The sequence below is a fragment of the Elaeis guineensis genome, chromosome 4 (assembly GCF_000442705.2).
Source record: "Elaeis guineensis isolate ETL-2024a chromosome 4, EG11, whole genome shotgun sequence".
Lineage (NCBI taxonomy): Eukaryota > Viridiplantae > Streptophyta > Magnoliopsida > Arecales > Arecaceae > Elaeis > Elaeis guineensis.
Window position 1 is genome coordinate 125,422,810 of NC_025996.2, and position 20,085 is coordinate 125,442,894.

At 40.4% G+C, this 20,085-nt stretch overlaps 1 protein-coding gene across 2 annotated transcripts in view; it reads left to right on the forward strand.

Moving 5' to 3' along the window:
• The window catches only part of LOC105042462 (ATP-dependent Clp protease ATP-binding subunit CLPT1, chloroplastic), a 75,106-nt gene that overhangs the window by 17,688 nt on the left and 37,333 nt on the right, over nt 1-20,085 (forward strand). For both annotated transcript variants that reach the window (XM_073256763.1, XM_010919688.4), the window contains exon 4: nt 17,330-17,509. In XM_073256763.1, coding sequence (XP_073112864.1) covers nt 17,330-17,509 — 180 coding nt within the window. The remainder of the gene's footprint in view (nt 1-17,329; nt 17,510-20,085) is intronic.

Below are 20,085 nucleotides of genomic sequence, written 5' to 3' on the forward strand. Positions count from 1 at the left end.
CTTGTCGGTCCGATACGAGATGGGGTGTACCGACGGGTTCGGCACTGTATGGCAAACCTTGCTTTTGTCACTTTTGTTGATGATTATTTTCATATGACTTGGGTGTATTTATTATGTAATCGTGCTAAATTGTTTTCAGTTTTTACTGCATTTTATGCTGAAATTAAAAATCAGTTTCATACATCCATTAAAATTCTTCGAAGTGATAATTTCCGTGAGTACTTATCTACTAATTTTCAAAACTTTATGACTACTTATAGGATTCTTCATCAGACATCTTGCGCTTATATGCCTCAACAAAATGAGATAGCTGAGCACAAGAATCGTCATCTTGTTGACACAGCACGGACACTTCTCATACATATGCATGTGCTTGTTCATTTTTGGAATGTCGCTATCCTTACTCCATGTTATCTCATAAATCGTATATCCTTATCCATATTGCATGATCAAATTCTCTTTTCGATTTTATTTCCTAGGGACTCCTTGTATGTCTTACCTCCTAGAGTCTTTGGGTGCACTTGTTTTGTCCATCAGTTTGGTCCTAGTCATGATAAGTTGTCTCCGAGATTCTTAAAATGTATCTTTCTCGGATATTCTCGATCTCAAAAGGGATACAGGTGCTACTTTCTTATTCTTCATCGTGTCTTTATATCGTTCGATGTCATATTCTTTGAGTCCATTCCTTATTTCTCTCCTGAGTCTAAGTTTATTATCTCTCATGAGGAGTCTGTATCTATTGGGCTGCCTGTATCTCTTCCATGTGGTTATACATCTTCGTCACCTGTGTCCATTCCTCTATCTCCATCTAGATTTGATCGACTGAATTTTCATACATATCAGTATCGTGCACCACCTGGGATCCCGATGTTTGAGCCCACGGGTTCAACACCGGTATCAATTGGTTCTCTGCCAGATAGTCCTATCACACCAGCTCCTTCTGATCTGGATGTTCTTATTACTCTATGCAAAGATAATCGAACAAAATATCCCATTGATCGTTTTGTTAGTTATCTATCTTTATCTCCCAGATATTCTACTTTTATTTCCTCGCTTGCTTCGATCTCTATTCCTCGTATTGTTACTTAGGCACTTGCTCATTCCTATTAGAAGCAGACGATGGATGATGAGATGTCTGCGCTGCGTGATTTGGATACTTGGGATCTTGTTTTACTTCCTTCAAGTACATTATTGGTTGTCGCTGGGTTTATACTGTTAAGTGTTCTCCTGATGGGCAGGTTGACAGATTGAAGGCTCATCTGGTTGCAAAGGATTTCACTCAGATGTTTGGCCAAGATTATCTTGATACGTTCTCATCTGTGGCTAAACTCACATCTGTTTGTCTTCTCCTAAGTTTAGTTGCTATCTTTCACTGGCTTCTTCATTAGCTGGATATTAAGAATGCATTTCTGCATGGTGATCTTCACAAGGAGATTTATATGGAGCAATCTCCTGGGTATGTTGTTTAGGGAGAGTATGTATGTTGGTTGAAGAAGTCATTATATGGCCTGAAGCAATCTCCCCAGGCTTGGTTTGGGAAGATCAGCTCTGTTATTCTTCAGTTCGGCCTTCTCAGAAGTATATCTGATCATTCGGTTTTCTATAGACATTCGGAGTTAGACAAGTGCATTCTTTTGATTGTCTATGTAGATGACATTATTATTACTAGTGATGATAGTAATGGCATTACTGCTCTGAAGGATTTTTTACATAGTAATTTCAGACCAAAGATCTGGGAGAGTTACGATATTTTCTTGGTATTGAGATTGCTCGATCTCGTCCGGGTATAGTTATGAATCAGAGAAAGTATTTCCTTGACATGTTGGAGGAGATAGGTATGTTAGGGTCTCGTCCTATTGATACTCCCATAGATCCCAATATACGATTTGTTAGATCCTGAAAGATATCAGAAATTAGTCGAAAAATTGAATTATTTTACAGTCACTAGGTCAGATATATCTTTTGCTGTTAGTGTCGCCAGCCAGTTTCTCGACTCTTACTGTTTGTCATTGGGAGGCTATTGTTCGTATTCTTAGATATCTAAAGAGTGCATCAGGCAAAGGATTATTTTATCAGGATCGTGATCATAGCCAGGTAGTTGGCTATACTGATGCCGATTGGGCAGGATCTCCCTCAGATAGATGATCTACCTCTGGGTATTGTGTTTTTCTTGATGCAAATCTCATCTCAGGGAAAAGCAAGAAGCAGGGAGTTGTTGCTTGTTCCAGTACTAAGGCGAAATATCATGTTATGGCTTTAACTACATGTGAGCTGGTATGGTTAAAGTCTCTTCTAGAGGAGCTTGGGGTTATTTAGTCTGAGTTTATGAAGTTGTTCTGTGATAACCAGACTGCTCTTTATATTGCCTCGAATCCTGTGTTTTATGAGCGTATGAAGCATATTGAGATGGATTGTCATTTTGTTCGAGAAAAGCTACAGTTTGATATTATTCTATGACTTTTGTGAGCTCTAATGATCAGCTAGCTGATATATTTACAAGTCATTGAGGGGTCCGAGGATTGATTATATTTGTAACAAGCTAGGGCTCCATAATATTTACGCTCTAACTTGAGGGGGGTGTTGGAATATTATTATATTTAGAAAGTTATATTTGGAAAGCATGACAATTCCTCCATAGGAAATATATTAATTTCTCCATCAGCTCTACTATCTATGATTTTGTATCAGTTGAATTTTTTCTTTATTTGTTTCCCGCAATCATGGGATTGTATCTTTTCTTTATTTGTTTCCCACAATCATGAGATTTTATGTGGGTTTTGATGTATTATATCTATTTGTAAATGATGCAATAGATAAGCAAGCTTCATCTTTTTCATTTGACATGCGGTTAGCTATTGGATCTTGATTTTACTTTAGCTATATGCTAGTGCATGTAGCAGGTTGCACATTATCGCTCTGCCACTGCATCCATGCAGGTTGTTGGTCCATATAAGATCCTTCAAGATTGAAGGATACCTGCGGTAAGCTTCTTGACAACAATAAGGAGCTGCAAAAATGGATTGCATAATAACAAAATAAATGACCGATGTATGGATTGATGGTGATGTATGATGGTTCGACTAATCGTACTAGGCAGAGCATAATCAACTTCATGCCAATTGTGATGTGAAAGTTTTTTTTAGAAGTTCATTGACGTCTTAGATCTGGTGGACGACATTATGTACATCCTCAGATTGATGGAGGTGATCAATCAGGTAGGAAAGCAAAATATTATGTAGGTTATCATCGATAATGGGCCATGGTATAAGACCACAAGGGAGATCCTGATGGAGCGGAGACCGTATATTTACTAGACCTCATATGCTACATATTGTATCGACCTTATGTTGATGGACATGGGGAAGCTTAGTAGGGTGCAGAAGGCAGTGAACTTAAGATAGACTAGATTCATTTACAATCACACATGGGTCCTATCATTAATGCGGTGTATAGTGAGAGATTGAAATTAGGTGTCATGCGGTTCTCTATGAATTATATAGTACTTGATAGCCTTGTTAATAAGTACACCTTCATCAGATATTTGCCAGTCCCAAGTGGTAAGAGAGTAGATATGTCAGGACAGGCACTGAGAGGAGTAATGTACAGAATTTAGTGATGAGACCAACATTCTAATAGTGGGCTAAGAAGATAGTGAAAATTATCAAGACTTTATATGAGCTGCTTTAGGCCATGGATAATGAAAGATATCCTCAGATGGGCTTTTTATATCACATCATGGAGAGGACAAAGTGATGCAGCGAGGAAGCGAAGAATAAGGCTGCACATTGTCTTGCTCGGTAGAAGAACCAAGCCTTCAGGAGATAAATTGAAAGGAGTCTCGTTTTTGATTGAATGAAAATCGTGAGTACATCATAGGGCCAGATGCACTCCTTATTTTGATCTTGAATCTGGACATTATTTGAATCTGGACATAATATGGACCAGATACACTCCTTATTTTGATCTTGAATTTGGACATAATATGGACCAGATACACTCCTTATTCTGATCTTGAATCTGGACATGATATGGATCTAGACATAATATAGACCAGATAGACTCCTTTCAAAAATTAAGATAAGATAAACTTCACTATCCAACCCATCCACTCTTGTGAGTATGGTTGAATTTGGATAGGAAGATCTCCTCCGTATGCTCGACGTCAGTCCCCTCCACTTGTAAGAAACTTGACCTCGAGTTTGGAATCGGATCCGGGTATTGAGGTTCATCCAGTGGATAGTAGGTGTACATGTCACTAACATTAAATGTCTTGGATATGTCCATGTCCTCAGGCAAGTCAATGACATAGGCATTATCGTTGATCTTTCTTAGCACCTGAAATGGCCTGTACTTCTTTGGCTTTAGTTTGTTATAAGTGCCCACTGGAAATCTTTCTTTACAAAGAAACACCACCATATCCCCTACCTCAAAGGTCTTGGGCTTGCGATGCTTGTTGGCAGCTTCCTTGTACTTAGTGTGGGCTTCCTCTAGTCTTTGCTTCAATTTAGCTTGGATAGCTTGCACCTCCTCGGCTAGGTTCTCAGCTGCAACACTCAGCTTGGGGACCTTGGGTAGACGAACTAAGTCTAAGGCATGTCTAGGAATCTGCATGTAGACAACTGAGAATGGAGCTCTTCCTAAGGCACTGTGCTTGGCTCTATTATATGCAAACTCTGCTTGCGCGAGAGTAAAGTCCCACTGCTTTGGTTTTTCTCCACAGATGCTTCGAATAAGGTTGCCCAAAGTTCTGTTGAGTGACTCAGTTGGTCCATTGGTCTGGGGATGGGCTGTGCTGTTATAATTTAAGAATCAAACATGCGCCGTAGCGTTACCCAAAAATGACTGAGGAACTGAGTATTTCTATCGGATGTGATGGATTTAGGAACACCATGCAACCTAACAATCTCTTTGAAGAATAACCGCGCGACATAGGATGCATTTGAGGTCTTTCGGCAAGGAAGTGCGCCATCTTTGAGTACCTATCAATCACCACACAAACAGAATCCATGCCTCGTTGAGTTCGAGGTAGACCAAGCACAAAATCCATGGATAGGTCCTCCTATATATGCTGAGGTACTGCTAGCGGCATATAGAGATCGGTATTTTGCGACTGTCCCTTTGTAGTTTGGCATATGTAACATCACTGCACCAAGCGATTGACTTCCTTCTTGAGCTGTGGCCAAAAATATCGCTCTTCGGCGATTGTGATGGTTTTGTCCTGCTCAAGATGTCCAGCTAGTCCCCCTCCATGCAAATCTTGAATTATCTTTTCTCTCAAGGAAGAGCGAGGAACGCACAATTGAGTAGCACGCATTGAATAACCATCAAGAATATAGAAGTCTCCTGTAGGTTGTTTGATGCTACATTTCTGCCACACATCTTTGAAATCCTCGTCTTCTGCGTATAGCTCCTTCAAATACTCAAAGCCTACAATCTCATTGCTTAGTGTTACCAGCAAGGCGGCTCATCTACTCAAAGCATCGGCCACCTTGTTCTGTACTCCTGCTTTGTGAACCAACTTGAAAGGAAATTTCTGCAAAAATGTGGTCCACCTGGCATGCATGTCACTGGTGATCCACTTCTGGCTATTGAGATACTTCAGCGCTTGATGGTTCGAGTAAAGGATGAACTCGCATCCAATCAGGTAGTACTCCCAATGCTTCAGAGCTCGTACAACTGCATAGAACTCCTTGTCGTATGCCGACCACTTTTGTTGGGCCTCGCTTAACTTCTCGCTGAATTAGGCAATTGGTCTCTTCTCTTAGGAGAGGACAGCTCCAACTCCCACACCACATGTGCCACACTCTACCTCGAACAGCTTCTCCAAGCTCAGCAAGGCTAGGATTGGTGCGGTGCACAGCTTCTCTTTGATGTCGGCAAAGATTCTTTCTGCTGCAGCATCCTAGTTGAACTTTTTCTTTTTCAAGCACTCAGTGAGGGAAGCCACAATGATCACGAAATTGCGAATGAAGTGCCTATAAAAAGTAGCAAGGCCATGGAAACTTTGCACTTCGCCGGCAGTCTTAGGTGTTGGCCAATCATGAATAGCCTTCACCTTATCCTCATCTACATGTATGCCACCTGCACTCACAACATAACCTAAGAAGAGTAATCGATCAGTCATGAAATTACACTTCTTTAGGTTGATATAGAGCTTGCTTTCTCGTAGTGCCATTAGCACCTCTCTCAAGTGTTGGATGTGATCATTTGTGGTGCGGCTGTAAATCAAGATGTCGTCAAAATAAACAACAAAGTGATTAATAAAGGGCTTCAACACCTAATTCATTAACCGCATAAAGGTACTTGGCGTGTTGGACAATCTGAAAGGCATCACCGGCCATTCATATAGGCCGTTTCTAGTCTTGAACGCCGTCTTCCACTCGTTGCCAGGCTGGATGCAAATTTGATGATAGCCGCTACAAAGATCTATTTTTGAGAAAATAGTTGATCCATGCAATTGATCTATCATATCATCAAAGTCTTGGAATCGAAAACTTGTATCCGATGGTGATCTTGTTGATGGCTCTACTGTCCACACACATCCAACAACTTCCGTCTTTCTTCGACGTCAGCAATGCTGGAACTGCACAAGGACTCATGCTTTCTCTAATCTACACTTTTCGCAACAGTTCCTCTACCTTCTCTTGTAGGATGGCAGTCTCCTTAGGACTCATCCGGTAGTGTGGTAAGTTGGGTAGACTCGTACTTGGAATCAAATCGATGTGATGCTGGATGTCTTGTATAGGAGATAGTTCATCGGGCAATTCCTCGGGCATGGTATCAGCGAACTCCAACAACGGCTTCATTGCTGCAGGGATCTCCATGCATTGCGACTCTTCAGCAGTAGTCACTAAGGCCTTTACCATGAGTGCATGGACCTCCCGGGTTTCTTTAAGGTTAGCTACCAACTCATGGTTGGAGTACGTCATGGTAAGAAAAGCCTTCCCCTCCACTTTAGAAGCTTTGCATTGGAAGGGAGCAAGGGTAAAGCCGACACCGTCTAATTTGTATACATGGTCTCTACCCATATGCTTTGCATCTACATTGAATTGCCACGGTCTCCTAAGCAATAGGTGACAGGCCTCCATGTTGACGATGTCGTAGTAAACCTCGTCTTTATATTTTTCGATGGAGAATGGCACCCTACATCTTTCTGTTACATGTACCTTGCCCACGTCTTTGATCCAACCGATGGAGTAGGGATTTGGGTGCTTCTCAATAGGTAGCTGCAACTGCTTCATCATGTCTCGCCTGATGATGTTCTTACAACTGCCACTATCAATGATGAGACTGAACCTCTGGTTGGTGATAGTGCACCTGGTTCAAAATAGCTTGTGCCGTTGGGTCTCCTCCTTAGCCTTGAGGGTCAGCATCAACTTCCTTACAATGTAGGCATACTTTTCATCTTCCTCGTAGCAATCTTCATCTCCATCAGGTTCATATTGTATGTCATCTCCCCCTGCAGGTTCTTCATCGTTGACCGCCTCCACAATGTTCAACTTGTTCTTTGTGGACAATCGCTAGAGCGATGCCTAACCTCATTGCACTTGTAGCACTCGATACCTCTTGGTTTGGCATAAGGGTTCATAGCCCGTTGTGGTTCTTTATCGGTGTTGGGTCGTTGAGGTCTTGACGTGGCTTGATCTCCTCCTGAAGTCTCCACCCTTGGTTGATTGGGACTCTGCGGGGCTTTGCCTCTATCAGCACTAAACTTAGACATCTCACCTTGGGTCCGACGTGCAATATCAAACCTATTATTGCTCCTCTCGTTCATCATGATTTCAGCCTTCAGTGCCATATTTCTCGTTTCGGAGACGGTCAGTAATGTATGCATCTTGATATTCTCTATGATGGCTGGCTTCAAACCATTGAGATACCTTGCCACTTGTTGGCCCTCGATCTCTATCAGTTTGTTTCTCTCCATAAGTTGAATGATGTGTACTCGTGCACAGATCTCTATCCTTGCGTGCACCTTTGGAATTGGCATAACAAATATTGCTTATAATCGGGAGGGAGGAATCGGCTCCTCAAGAGTTGCTTCATATGGCGCTACGTTCCAATAGGGCCTTTCCCTTCTCTTCTTCTAATATTCTACATCCGCTCCCACCATGCGGATGCTCCACCATTTAGGCGGTAGGCCACTAACTTGACCGTGCGCTCCTCTGGCACCTCCATGTACATCTGAAATTGGTCGCACTCGACAAACCAATTGAGGAAGGCCTCTATATCAAGGTCACCACTGAAGCTGGGAGCATCGACTTAAGTTGGGAACATCGACTTTAAGTCGATACTCTCCAACTTTGTTGTGATGATCACCATAATTTCTATCATGACCTTGGTCGATGTAGTCCACGTATCCTCTGTCTTCATCTACGTCTATAGAATCTGGGATATAAGTGTTGCGCTGTTGGTGATATAGAGGAACAGATTGGGCGGCGGGTTGGCCACGAGCAAAATCTCGAGCACGTTCCTGATCGCCTTCACGATCCTCATGGGCATCCATCTGAAGAGCTTTAAGATGAGTGATGACATCGTCGAATCTTCTCTTAATCCTGTCGAGTCTCTCGCCGTGGGCTCTAGATGCTGCCTCTTAGGTGTTGATTGCAACCCATATGGCCTTTACCCTTTGATTGTCGTCAGTAGGATGGTTGCTTCCCTCTCTGTCATGAGTAGCCATGAATAACCCAAGCGAATCGTAGGCTCTGATACCCCCTGCTGCAGTGAGGAAGCGAAGAACAAGACTGCATATTGCCTTGCTCGATAGAAGAACCAAGCCTTCAGGAGATAAATTAAAAAGAGTCTTTTTTTTGATTGAATGAAAAATCATGAGTACATCATAGGGTCGGATACACTCCTTATTCTAATCTTGAATCTGGACATAATATGGACCATATACTCTTCTTATTCTGATCTTGAATCTGGATATAATATGGATCTGGACATAATATGGACCAGATACACTCCTTATACCGATCTTGAATCTGGACATAATATTGGATCTGGACATAATATGGACCAGATATACTCCTTTCAAAAATTAAGATAAGATAAACTTCACTATCCAACCCGTCCACTCTTGTGAGTATGGTTGAATTTGGATAGGAAGATCTCCTCCGTATGCTCCGCATCACAAAGGATCATATCAGGATGGCAGATCCGAAATATGCCCATGAGTACATTTGAATCATTGAGCGATGTTGGGACTATTAGATGGATAGGAACTTGCATCGATTAGGTAAGAAGCAAATTAAGAACGCTCTGAAAATTTTGACTGCTCTTGTATTTGTACAAATATACTTAAGTAATTCTAAAATTTATCTACAGCTTATTATCTGAACTCGAGGTTTTAGTACTCTATACTTGGGATAGGCATGGATGAGGAGCTTCTGACCGCTTACAAGATGTGATATACAAGATGGAGCTTGATCTAGAAATTGCAGCTGTGTGCTTAGAAGAAGTTGGGTTGAGTAGTTTTTGTTGACTTAGCTATATCTGCATCCAGTAGTAATACATTATAACAAATATCATTTTTTACAGATGAAAATATTAGAGGGCATCGAAATCTTTGGAGACAGTGCAGCGATCGTAAGCAAAAAAAAGATGAATCTAGATGATTAGATATCAATGATGACAGCTCTTATTTGGCATTATGTAGCTACTAATAAGTTTGATATAACACAATCTTATTTTTAATTTTGTTTAGTCTCAATGCTTATGCAGCTGAATGGTGGGTTCATTTTGGATTGGCGGCAAGAAATTTGAAGCGACTTGCCATCCGGATCCTCTCCCAGATGGTCTCCTCAAATGATTATTGGTCGACCTTTGCCCTTATCTATAGCAAGTAGATGAACCATCTGACATAGAAATGCCTCAACAATCTTGTATATATTCACTACAATATGAGGTTGAGACTCAAATGCATTTAAGAAGAAGTTGAGCTGAAGTACTCGGATTCGACTATGGATGACTTTGTTAATGATGATAAAGATTTGATGATTGGATGACTTGTGGGTCAGCAGCAGGAGCTAGAGCTTGATGAGCCAGGATCGCCTCCACGATCTACTGATTTCGTAGCTAGTGAGGGTGGGGTGGATGACGAGCAATGAGCAAGCAATAATATTTCATGTAGGCTTCTAGTTGATCAGCCACAATATCCATCCTCGTAGCATAGACAGCCAAAGTGAGGCACGACGAGATGGTAGACAGCTGTTTAACGCATAGACAATAGAAAAGGAAAGGCAGTTGTAGCCCTGCTAGAGAGAGTGGAGTCAGTTAACTCAGTTCACTCAAATTCAAAGATTAGATAGAGCGATGATGATAGTTCTTTTGATGGTTATGAATTTGGTGGTCAGGGAGGGAGAATAGGATAGAAGACCACCATTTATGAGATGCAACTGCAAGGTGATTTTCGATTTACTGGTGAGTCCTAGGTTATGCATACCACATAGGACAGGAACCATGGTGCACGAGTTGGCAGAGCCCATGAGGATACAATTGCATACAGGCAATAGACTCGAGGTCGTTTAGGATACAATGTAGCTGTAGATAACCTGGCACATAGAGTAGGATCTATGGATGTATCAAGTTCATCATTGTATTCTAGATCCTCTTGTCTGCAACTGCAGGCAGCTTATGAACCATACGGATATGGGTATGGTGCGTTTGAGGTATCGTCTTCCAGTGGCTACTATTTTATACAGTCTGGAGCATCATATGAATCGGATTTTGCTGCTAATATATTCAGATGGATCCCTCCACAATCGTACCATCTACTTGAGGACATCTCTCAAAGCAGAGCTTCAGCGAAAGATTTGAGACAAGTTACAATCTAGCGTGCATATCTTATGGGACGAGTGCAAAAGACCACAGTACTGTTTAGTTAGAGGGATGTGCTGATGTTCCTCTTAATTATGTAAATAATCCGGTTATTTATGAATGATATTGATGCCTGATGAGATTCTAAATAATGGTATGTCTTGATTATTTATTTTTTATATTTTTTTAATTGATTTCAGCATTTTAGGGTTCGAGTCCTTGTAAGGCTGTCCCTAGGCTATACCTTCAAACTTGTAGTGCTGTCCCGCTCTGACATAACGTCATATCAGATTCAGATCTGCATCACACGTGATTAAGGGTGTACCGGTTTGGTGATCCTTAAATGTGTGTCACTGTTCATGCATGAAACAAAGATGACACCCTGTTTCTTTTGTGCAAACGGCGCTCTAAGAATTGCTTCACATGGATTGGAGAATCCACAGTTTGGATCTCATGATCCAATTTGGGATTGTTTGATCTTTCCATATTCCGTTTCCATGATTTGATCCAGGTCATTTTCCCCTTTCTAATCTGGATCATACAATCTGGATTGGGGGTTGCATGATCTTAACTTTGTTGCTGATTCTCATATTTCTTGATCCGTTATGAGATCCTTAGTAGTTTGTAGTTTTAAAGTTGTTCATTATAAGAAAAATTTACATAGCCAAGGAATTGTTGGATGCATCATTGCCTTGGTATTGTCCTTTGTGTCACCTATGATACTTTTCTTCAAGGGATTTTCTGTCAGCTCTTATGTAGGGTGATGCAAGATGCTTCTAAGGGTACATAGTTTATGAAAGTAGTCAATTGTCACTTATTTTCTTCAAAATTCGTATTACTAGTGTCTTTGATAATATACCAGGATTGGAATGTAATATTTAAATTACAATTGTGCTAGGAATGCTTTTGGTGTTCTTATATCTGTAAGAAGAGGGGTTATAATGATAAAGTGCTATTGAGTGAGAGTTGCAATAGTTTCAACTTTAAATGTCTACTTTCTTGAGATATGATAGTTTTATAAATTGAAAATTGGCCGCTAATTTGATTGAATCATTTGTATTACTCCATGCCACATGAAAACTCAGAAACTGTTTTCCTTGTTACGAAGTCAGTCTACAGCCTAAAGCCAAACCTTTGTTATCCCTCTTACTGATTCACTGTTAAAATCTGCTTGATTTATTGGCCTAAAATCTTTTTGTTTTAATCCGTTCCCCATGTACATTTTGGATTTTATAGCCCTTGTCTGTGATACAAATTTTGTTTAGTGAACAGTTAGCATTTAGCTCCTTTCTGTGCCAACTCTTTGTGAATGAGAATGTAGTATTCTCCTATTACTTTTGACTTAGTTAATCACATGAAATATAAATATAGGATACTAATACGGATACTAAAGGAATATTGCATAGTAGGAAGCATTTGCATTCCTCTATATGATAGTTAATCGACATAAATGAACCTTAACATCTTCATCTATGCTTTTATACTGGAAGCTTTCAGTTTCCATTTGTTGCTTCATTGTCAACTTCAGTACTTTAATTTATGCATAATTCTTCTCCTTACTTTCTTGTTTTACCGCGCAAAGTGCCTTCACATTCTTATTTTACAATATTAATATGTAGGCTACATTCTTCATGCATACTAACCACTGATTCAGTTGTTCTCTTACTCCGATCATGAGTTTGCTGCACCTTTTCATATTATTAGTAACATACTCTTTAAGAATATGAAACTGAAGCACAATTACACTTTAGTTAGGATTTTAAACAGTAATTCTATGTTGAAGTAAAAAAGCTCTAAAATCAAGAATGGAAATTACAAGAAAGTATTAAATATCTAGCCTATCGAAAGAACTAACAGTAGAAACTTTTGACCCTAAGGATTGGATTATATGACTTAAACTGCCAAAAGGCAAGAAAATAAATATCTTAAAAAAAAACTCTAACATCAGTTCTAAACCCCTAATTCATGCATTAGGGAGCCATCATTCTTCGAACTAAGCTGGCTAAGGAAGCTATTTTATCAAGGTTATGTAGATAAGATCTGGACTAAAGTGAGAATTTATAGTTATTGACGAGGTTTTAAATCTCATGGGATGAGAGCATCTTGATTTTCCCATGGATTGGGATAGCTAGCATCCCACTCCATCCCAGTAGCCATCCTGGTTGAGTATCCTAGTATTTGCATGGGACAACCTTTCTTTTATTTCTTTTGATTTCTTTTTCTTAGCATATTGGCTAAGTTTTACTGTTTTCTTTGTTTTCTAAACATATTTGAACTTCAAAACTAATATATTTATAATTTATTGGCCCTATTTACTATACTCTAAGGCAGAGATGAGAAGATATGTAAATGGGAAATGTAATTATCTGAATATTACCTATTACTGTTTCTTTTATTGATCAAACATTGCCAGCTAATATTGCTGTACCACATTAGATCAATGCTGACTAGGTTGAATTAATACTGTGATGGCAAATATTTGTATAAGATGTCTATGTTTGTCTATTGTGCGCTAAAACCTTTTGATTGAATGTTCTAACATTTTCTAGATTATACTATCTTGCTCATATATCTACTTAAAGCTGACATTATAATTTATTGTGGCTTCTAGGTTATTGGAGATCATTTCTTGATGACCAAGCAATGTCTCTTATAATTAATACTGCACAAGCCTTTGACAAGGCAACAATGATGTGGTTTGATGAAAAATGGCAATTTTTACTACCCAATGCTTCATCATATAACCAGCCATTTTTACCTTTCAGTATTTTAGGTTGAAAATTACAATTTGATGCCTAGGTGTCATGAGTAGCAGTGAAGCAAGACTATCATTCTGTGTAACAAAATAAACATAAGTAAAATTATTAAGTGTATGTTCTTAAGTTGTTGCTCAGCAATTAACATGGTGATCGATTCTTTTGACTTTGAAAATACTGTTGTTAGAGAGTCCAAATGTTCACATCTATAAGTTTTAAAAAGTGAACTTACTTGGAATATTTTTTATGTTTATATAATATTATTTTTTAAAATATATAATATTATATGTGTATACAATATGATATATATTATCTTTTTTATGTTCTCTTATGCTATATAATATTATTTTTTGAAAATGCATATATATATATATATACTTTTTCTTTTTTTTTTAATTTTTAATCTTTTATATAATATTTTTTTGGGAAAATATGTTGCATGTGAGGTTCAAACTTGTGCATTCGTGTGCATGTTCTTAACTTTCTCCCTTTAACCACTCAACCCAACTATTTGGTTTCAAAACAATAATAAAGTTTTACTTAAAGAACTTAAAGCTAAGTATGGAAAAAATATGAACTCACTCAGCCCTTTCCAATCCTTCCATTTCTCAGCCCTCTTATTTTAATTACTTCTCCTTTGTCCTGTTCATCCCTCCCCTTGCTGCCTCCCTCCCCCTCCCTCGCCCCCTTATGCCTTCCTGTTTATTCCTTCCACTTGGTGGAACAATAATTGTGACTTAGGAGAGCTTAATAGGTTGGATGTTGAAGGCCCTGAATCCCGAGTCTTCCACTTTGGATTTATGGATAGGGATAGCGGAGGAGGTGAGAAAATTGATCACCACTAGCATTGGGGAGGCTTTCAACCACCACAAGATTGGCCTCGGCAAGACAAAAGTTGGATGATCATATCGACACATCTTGGCGGGATGAAGGTGCACGGGAAAATCCACAGATATGGGTTTCAAGATCCTGCACCCATCCTAGTTCCATTATCTCATGGGAACAGGATGGGACAGTTTGGGACACTTGGCGTTCTTTGAGCTAAAATACCTTAAAATGCCTAGACTATGGAGGAGAATTTATCCCCTTCAATTATATGAATGATTTTCCTCATCTTTCAGTTAGGATTAGGTTTCTTGATAGCCTAGCTTAAGCAATTTTATGCATAGTTTTATCCTTAACAAACTTTCTGCTTCTTTGTCTTGCAAGAATTTATTATGCTACAATAGAGTGGATTTTAAGGCTCGTAACATTAAGTTCCTTGTAGTTCAAGATGAGAAGGGTTGAAATCTCGGTGGAACTAGGGGTGCCCTGGCTGTTCCATTCCGTTTCCACGAGATAATGGGACCCGAGAGACGTATAGGACCTCCAAAATCACATTCGCTTCCTACTCGTCTTGCCTTCATCCTGGCTTGGACATGCACCGATACGACCATCCTGGTGGGGACATGCCATCGTTTGAGGATGCATTAGTGATTGGGAGCTTGAGGACTCCGAAGCTGGGATATGATGTTGTTGGATCCTCCAAAGAAGAGGCCTTTGCCAAGCAAAAACATTGATGACTTTGTGCCTCTTTCGTCTTGGCCAGGACATGGCTTCATTTGAGGATGAGTGGTGATCCAGAGCTTGAGGACTCTCGAAATTGGGATCACCAATGGAAGGGGGAGGGTGGAATGCTTCGATCGGAGGGGGAGAGAGGAAAAGGGGAAGGGATCAATGAAGCAAGGAGCAACAGAATGAAAAATGGCGAGGAGAATAGAAGGTTCAGGATGGGGTGAGGTTTTTATTCTTATTTTTCTATGTATTTAGCTTTGAATACTTTAAGTATGCTATTGATTGTTCTCTTAAACAAACTTAACTGTTGGTTGGAGTGGCTAGAGAGGGACACTTAAGAAGCCCACATCACCATTAATTTTTTTCCTCAAAACAAAATTATATAAAAAATCAAAAATATATAGTTACGAAACCTACATTCAATATTAATTTTTCCTCAAAATAATATTATATAAAAATTCAAAAATAAATCAAATGCACATTAAACACTAAATCTTTCCTCAAAATAATATTATATGGAAGTCAAAAAATATAGAAAGTGAATATATATTATATTCTATACATATATTTATCTGTTTTGAAAAAAAAATAATATTATATAAAAACCAAGTAAATAGAAGAAGTGTTCTTAGTAAGTATGCAGTCCACCCTTTGCAGTCCACCCTTTATTTTTAATAAGTATGAAAATTTAGATAATGTTTCGTGCTCATCCTGCTCTTGTCCAATAGCAATATTCTCAAACTCAAAAATGGGTCACCCTTTTAATTGCTTGGAGTAGCAATTTAAGAAAATTAAACAAGAATAAAAAATTTTGTACGTATGCTGAATAGATTTTACTCTTGTTGATTTTGTTATATAATAAGGCAGTCTTACTTCACTACCACTCATGTGGCACCGAGCATCAAGTTATAAGTTTCAAAACCACAGTGTTGAAGGAAAAAGTTACTGGTTTTGCAACCAAATTGTGTAATAAAATTTGCCACTTTTTTCATCAAATACATCATTTTTGCCTTGTTAAAGGCTATAGATCTCATTAGTTTATACAAATATTTACCCTCATGAATTCTGACATTAGCAAGTTTTAAAGCAACCTAATCAATTTTGATCTAATGAGGCACAGTAATATTAGCTAGAACTGTTTGATCAATAAGAAGTATTAATAGGCAATATTAGATAATTGTATTTTTATTTACATATATTGTCACCTTAATCTTAGAGGACACAAGATAAGACGAATTTATCTTAAATATCTTACTTTTGAAGTGTTTAAAAAACAAATAAATTAGTAAAATTTCATAGATAAATTAAGAAAAAAATAAATAATATGACAAAGGGCATCCCAAGCAAGTACCAGATGCTCGACCCAGACGATCAGCAGGACGGGACAGGATGTAGGACATCCCATTTTGTGGGGAAGTGGGATGTCCATGTTGCATGGGATTTAAAACCTTGCAAGATGACTTAAGGTGCATTTGGATACTTGTAGTTGGAAAATGCATGTGGTTGGGCCTAAATATAGTTGAGTTGCTGCATTTACAACCACATTTCCAGTTTTTGATTTAGTGGGTCTGTAGTTGCAGTAAAATAAAATGTCAATATTTGTTTCCCTGTAAATGAGAATTGTAATCAAAGTTTATGTCCGGACCCTGTATTGATACTATGCTGGTACAATGTCAATATGCTTGGTATGGGTTCGGTTCGGCCCGTCGAGACCTAGTATGTCCTCAATATTGAATCTCAGTTCGGGACTGATATGGTACGATGCACCTGGTACGGTGTGGGTGTATGCATTGGTACGATGAACTTGATTGTTATTGTATCTGATTGTGCTATTATAGCAGTATTACTTATGTCCACCAACCACTGTCCTTGTTTGGACTTAAACCCATCATAAAGATACTTTTTAAAGACTTTTCTCAGTTTTCTGGTTGCTGTAGTTTGTCTTACAGCAATTTCAGCCTTAAGATTCTGCAAAAGGGCCCTCCCAGTGCAATTTAACTTATAGGAATTTGATCAGCAACCCAAACGTTGGAGGAGGGTCCCCACCTGCAACTAGGTTCACTTACACCAAGTTGCAGGTATCCTAATGCATTAATCATTTGGGTCTGTGTCTTTTTTCCCTTCTTCTACTAGTGGTTGTGATTTGTGAATGCATAGCTAATGATCATTGTTTAAGTCTTGTTGCCCTTTTCTCTTGCTTGCAGGAACCAGTAAAGCAGCACAGTTTCTACGTGCCGATGAAATTACCCTTTTCAAAGTACGTGAGGAAACTGTCAAGTTGCTTGGAAAATCTGACTTGTACTTTTTCAGTCCTGAGCATCCACCATTGACTGAACCAGCCCAAAGGGCGCTTGACTGGGCTGTTGATGAGAAACTGAAATCAGGTTATTCTGATTCTGTATTGTTTAAGTCTTATCATGATTTCTGCATTAGTATATAGCATTGTTGACACTTGCTTTATTTTATGATACTATTCTCTCATATGCTGCCACTTGCTTTATTTTATGATACTATTTTCTGCCATGAGCAAAGTATAGAACTACTTATACAATTGATTGGGTCATTTTATCTCATGGGATGCATCAGATAACGAACTGCTAGGACATGTGCTGTCCATTCATTGAAGGGAGTAAGAAATGCTCTTTTTGGAATTTCTAATGATATAGTTAAGAAACCTATGATGCCATTAAGGTCAAGGATCGCTGTACCGATACCGACATCCATACCGACATCGGACCGATACGGTACGGTATCGGTACTGTATCGTGCCGACACACGGTATGCTTCGATGTACCGGTTCGGTACTGATACAAAATTTTGTTGTTTTGTTTCATTTTTTTTTGGATCTCCAAGTTATTAATTCATAATTATAATCCCAAAATTATATTATATTGCATATTATTGACATATTTGGGTTCAATTTTTGAGTTCGGTAGTGGTACAAAGAATCTTGATCCAAAATTTCAAATATATATTTATTTATATTATATTATAACTCTATCATTCTAAAATTAAAAAAAAAAATGTATAAATGTGCATTAAAATGTATCTAAACTTTTAAAGTACAAAGCACAAAGAATGACATATAAATCTCGAGATTTACTCTGCATTAAATATCTCATCGAGTGTCTGTGATGCTCGTACTGTTAGGATTTGACGCCTCGAGATTCAGCCCACATTGAGCCCACAGTGAGGTTCGCGGCGAAAAACGGAGTCCAACGAGACCAAGATCACCTGAAACGGAGCTCGGATGGAGGAGATACGAGCTTTTGAAGTCGGCACGACATTCGAGGCGGCGGAGGACCGCCAGCGACCGGCGGCGGGCGGCGGCGGGCGGCAGCGGCGCGCGGGATGCACGACCCAGGCCCGCGCAGGACGCGCAACCCAGGCGGGCGTGCGGCCCAGCGGGGCGCGCGGCCCAGGCGGGCGCGCGGCCCAGGCGCGCGCAGGCCAACCCAGGCCCAGCGGCCTGCTGGCCCCTTTGCCTCAGTCCACCATGGACCGGGCGGTCCACGGCGGGGCCTGTGGACCGCGTGGGCGTTTCCCATGCGTTTCTCGCGGTCCACGGCACTATTCCGTGGACCGGAGCGCGATCCGACGGCATGGGTGGCTTCCGGTCTTGATCGGACGGTCTGGGACGTGATTTGGGTTGATTAAGGAGTCCTAATCATGATCTAAGTCGGGATTAAGGTCTATAAAAAATTCTGTGACGAACAGAGAAGCAGTGGATCGATTTTTCGCATCGTACGGAGCCGTACGAACCCGATTGAAGAGAAAGAGGCGAGGGCGCTGAGAGAGGAGCAGGAGGCTCCTGGACAGCGGTCGTCATGCTTTTCAGGGGTTCAGGGGGGTCTTCAAGAGAGAGAGAGCTTTTCTGAGGGGAACTTCATGTGAGAGAGAATTGGGTGTACAAGGGTTGAGGGTGAGGTCTCCTCTTGTAAAATTTTTTTTCATAGTGAAGTTTGCATGTCCCATGGAGGCGAGCCCTTTTATGGCTGATCCACGTATTTTGATTGTTTTTTCCTTTTGTTTTGTTTCTTCTTTCTTCCTGCTGCATGGCGTGGTACTGAAAAGATCTTGGGAGGTGGTGTCCTGGCCAGACATCCACCCAACAAGTGGTATCAGAGCAAGGCGGTACAAGGACGCAGATTGCAGTGGTGGTGAGCAAGACTGAAGATGGAGAAAACAGGAACAATCAAGATGGAGATCAACAAGTTCGATGGTAAGAGCAATTTCTCCTTGTGGCAGGCAAGGGTGAAGGACGTGCTCATCCAACAGGGGTTGATCGATGCTCTCTTGTGCGATGAGAAGCCGACCACCATGGAGGTGCGGGATTGGAAACGGCTACAGATGCAGGCGGTGAGTACCATCCGCATGTACCTGACGGATGAGGTGGTGATCCATGTGCTGTGCGAGACTTCCCCGACGGTGCTGTGGTCGAAGCTCGAGGAGTTGTACATGGCGAAGTCTCTCACCAACACTCTTTTCCTCTAGAGGCAGTTTTACCAACCACGGATGACTGAGAGACAGAGCGTGCAGGAGCATCTGAGCCACTTCCAGAAGATCCTCACCGACCTCCTCAGCGTTGGCAAGAACGTTGAGGAGAAGATCAGGGCGCTGGTTTTGCTGGCGTCGCTTCCCCCTTCGTACGAGTCTTTGGTGACTGCTCTTCTAGTGGAGAAGAGCACTATCAAGATGGACGAGGTCACCGCGGCGATACTCCAGAATGAGGTTCTCAGGAGGGAGAACCCAGCTTCGAGCTCAGATGGCAATAGCTCAGCTTTGGTGGCTTCTGGAGGTGCAGGAGGCGGTAGACGGAGCGATAGGAGATCGCAACGAGGGCGGTCTAAGTCCAGGAGGGACTTGAGCAAAACCAGGTGTTACCGGTGTGAAGAGTTGGGGTATTTAGCCAGAGATTGCCCTCAACTGAAAAATCGGACGGTGGCTGCTGTAGCGACGG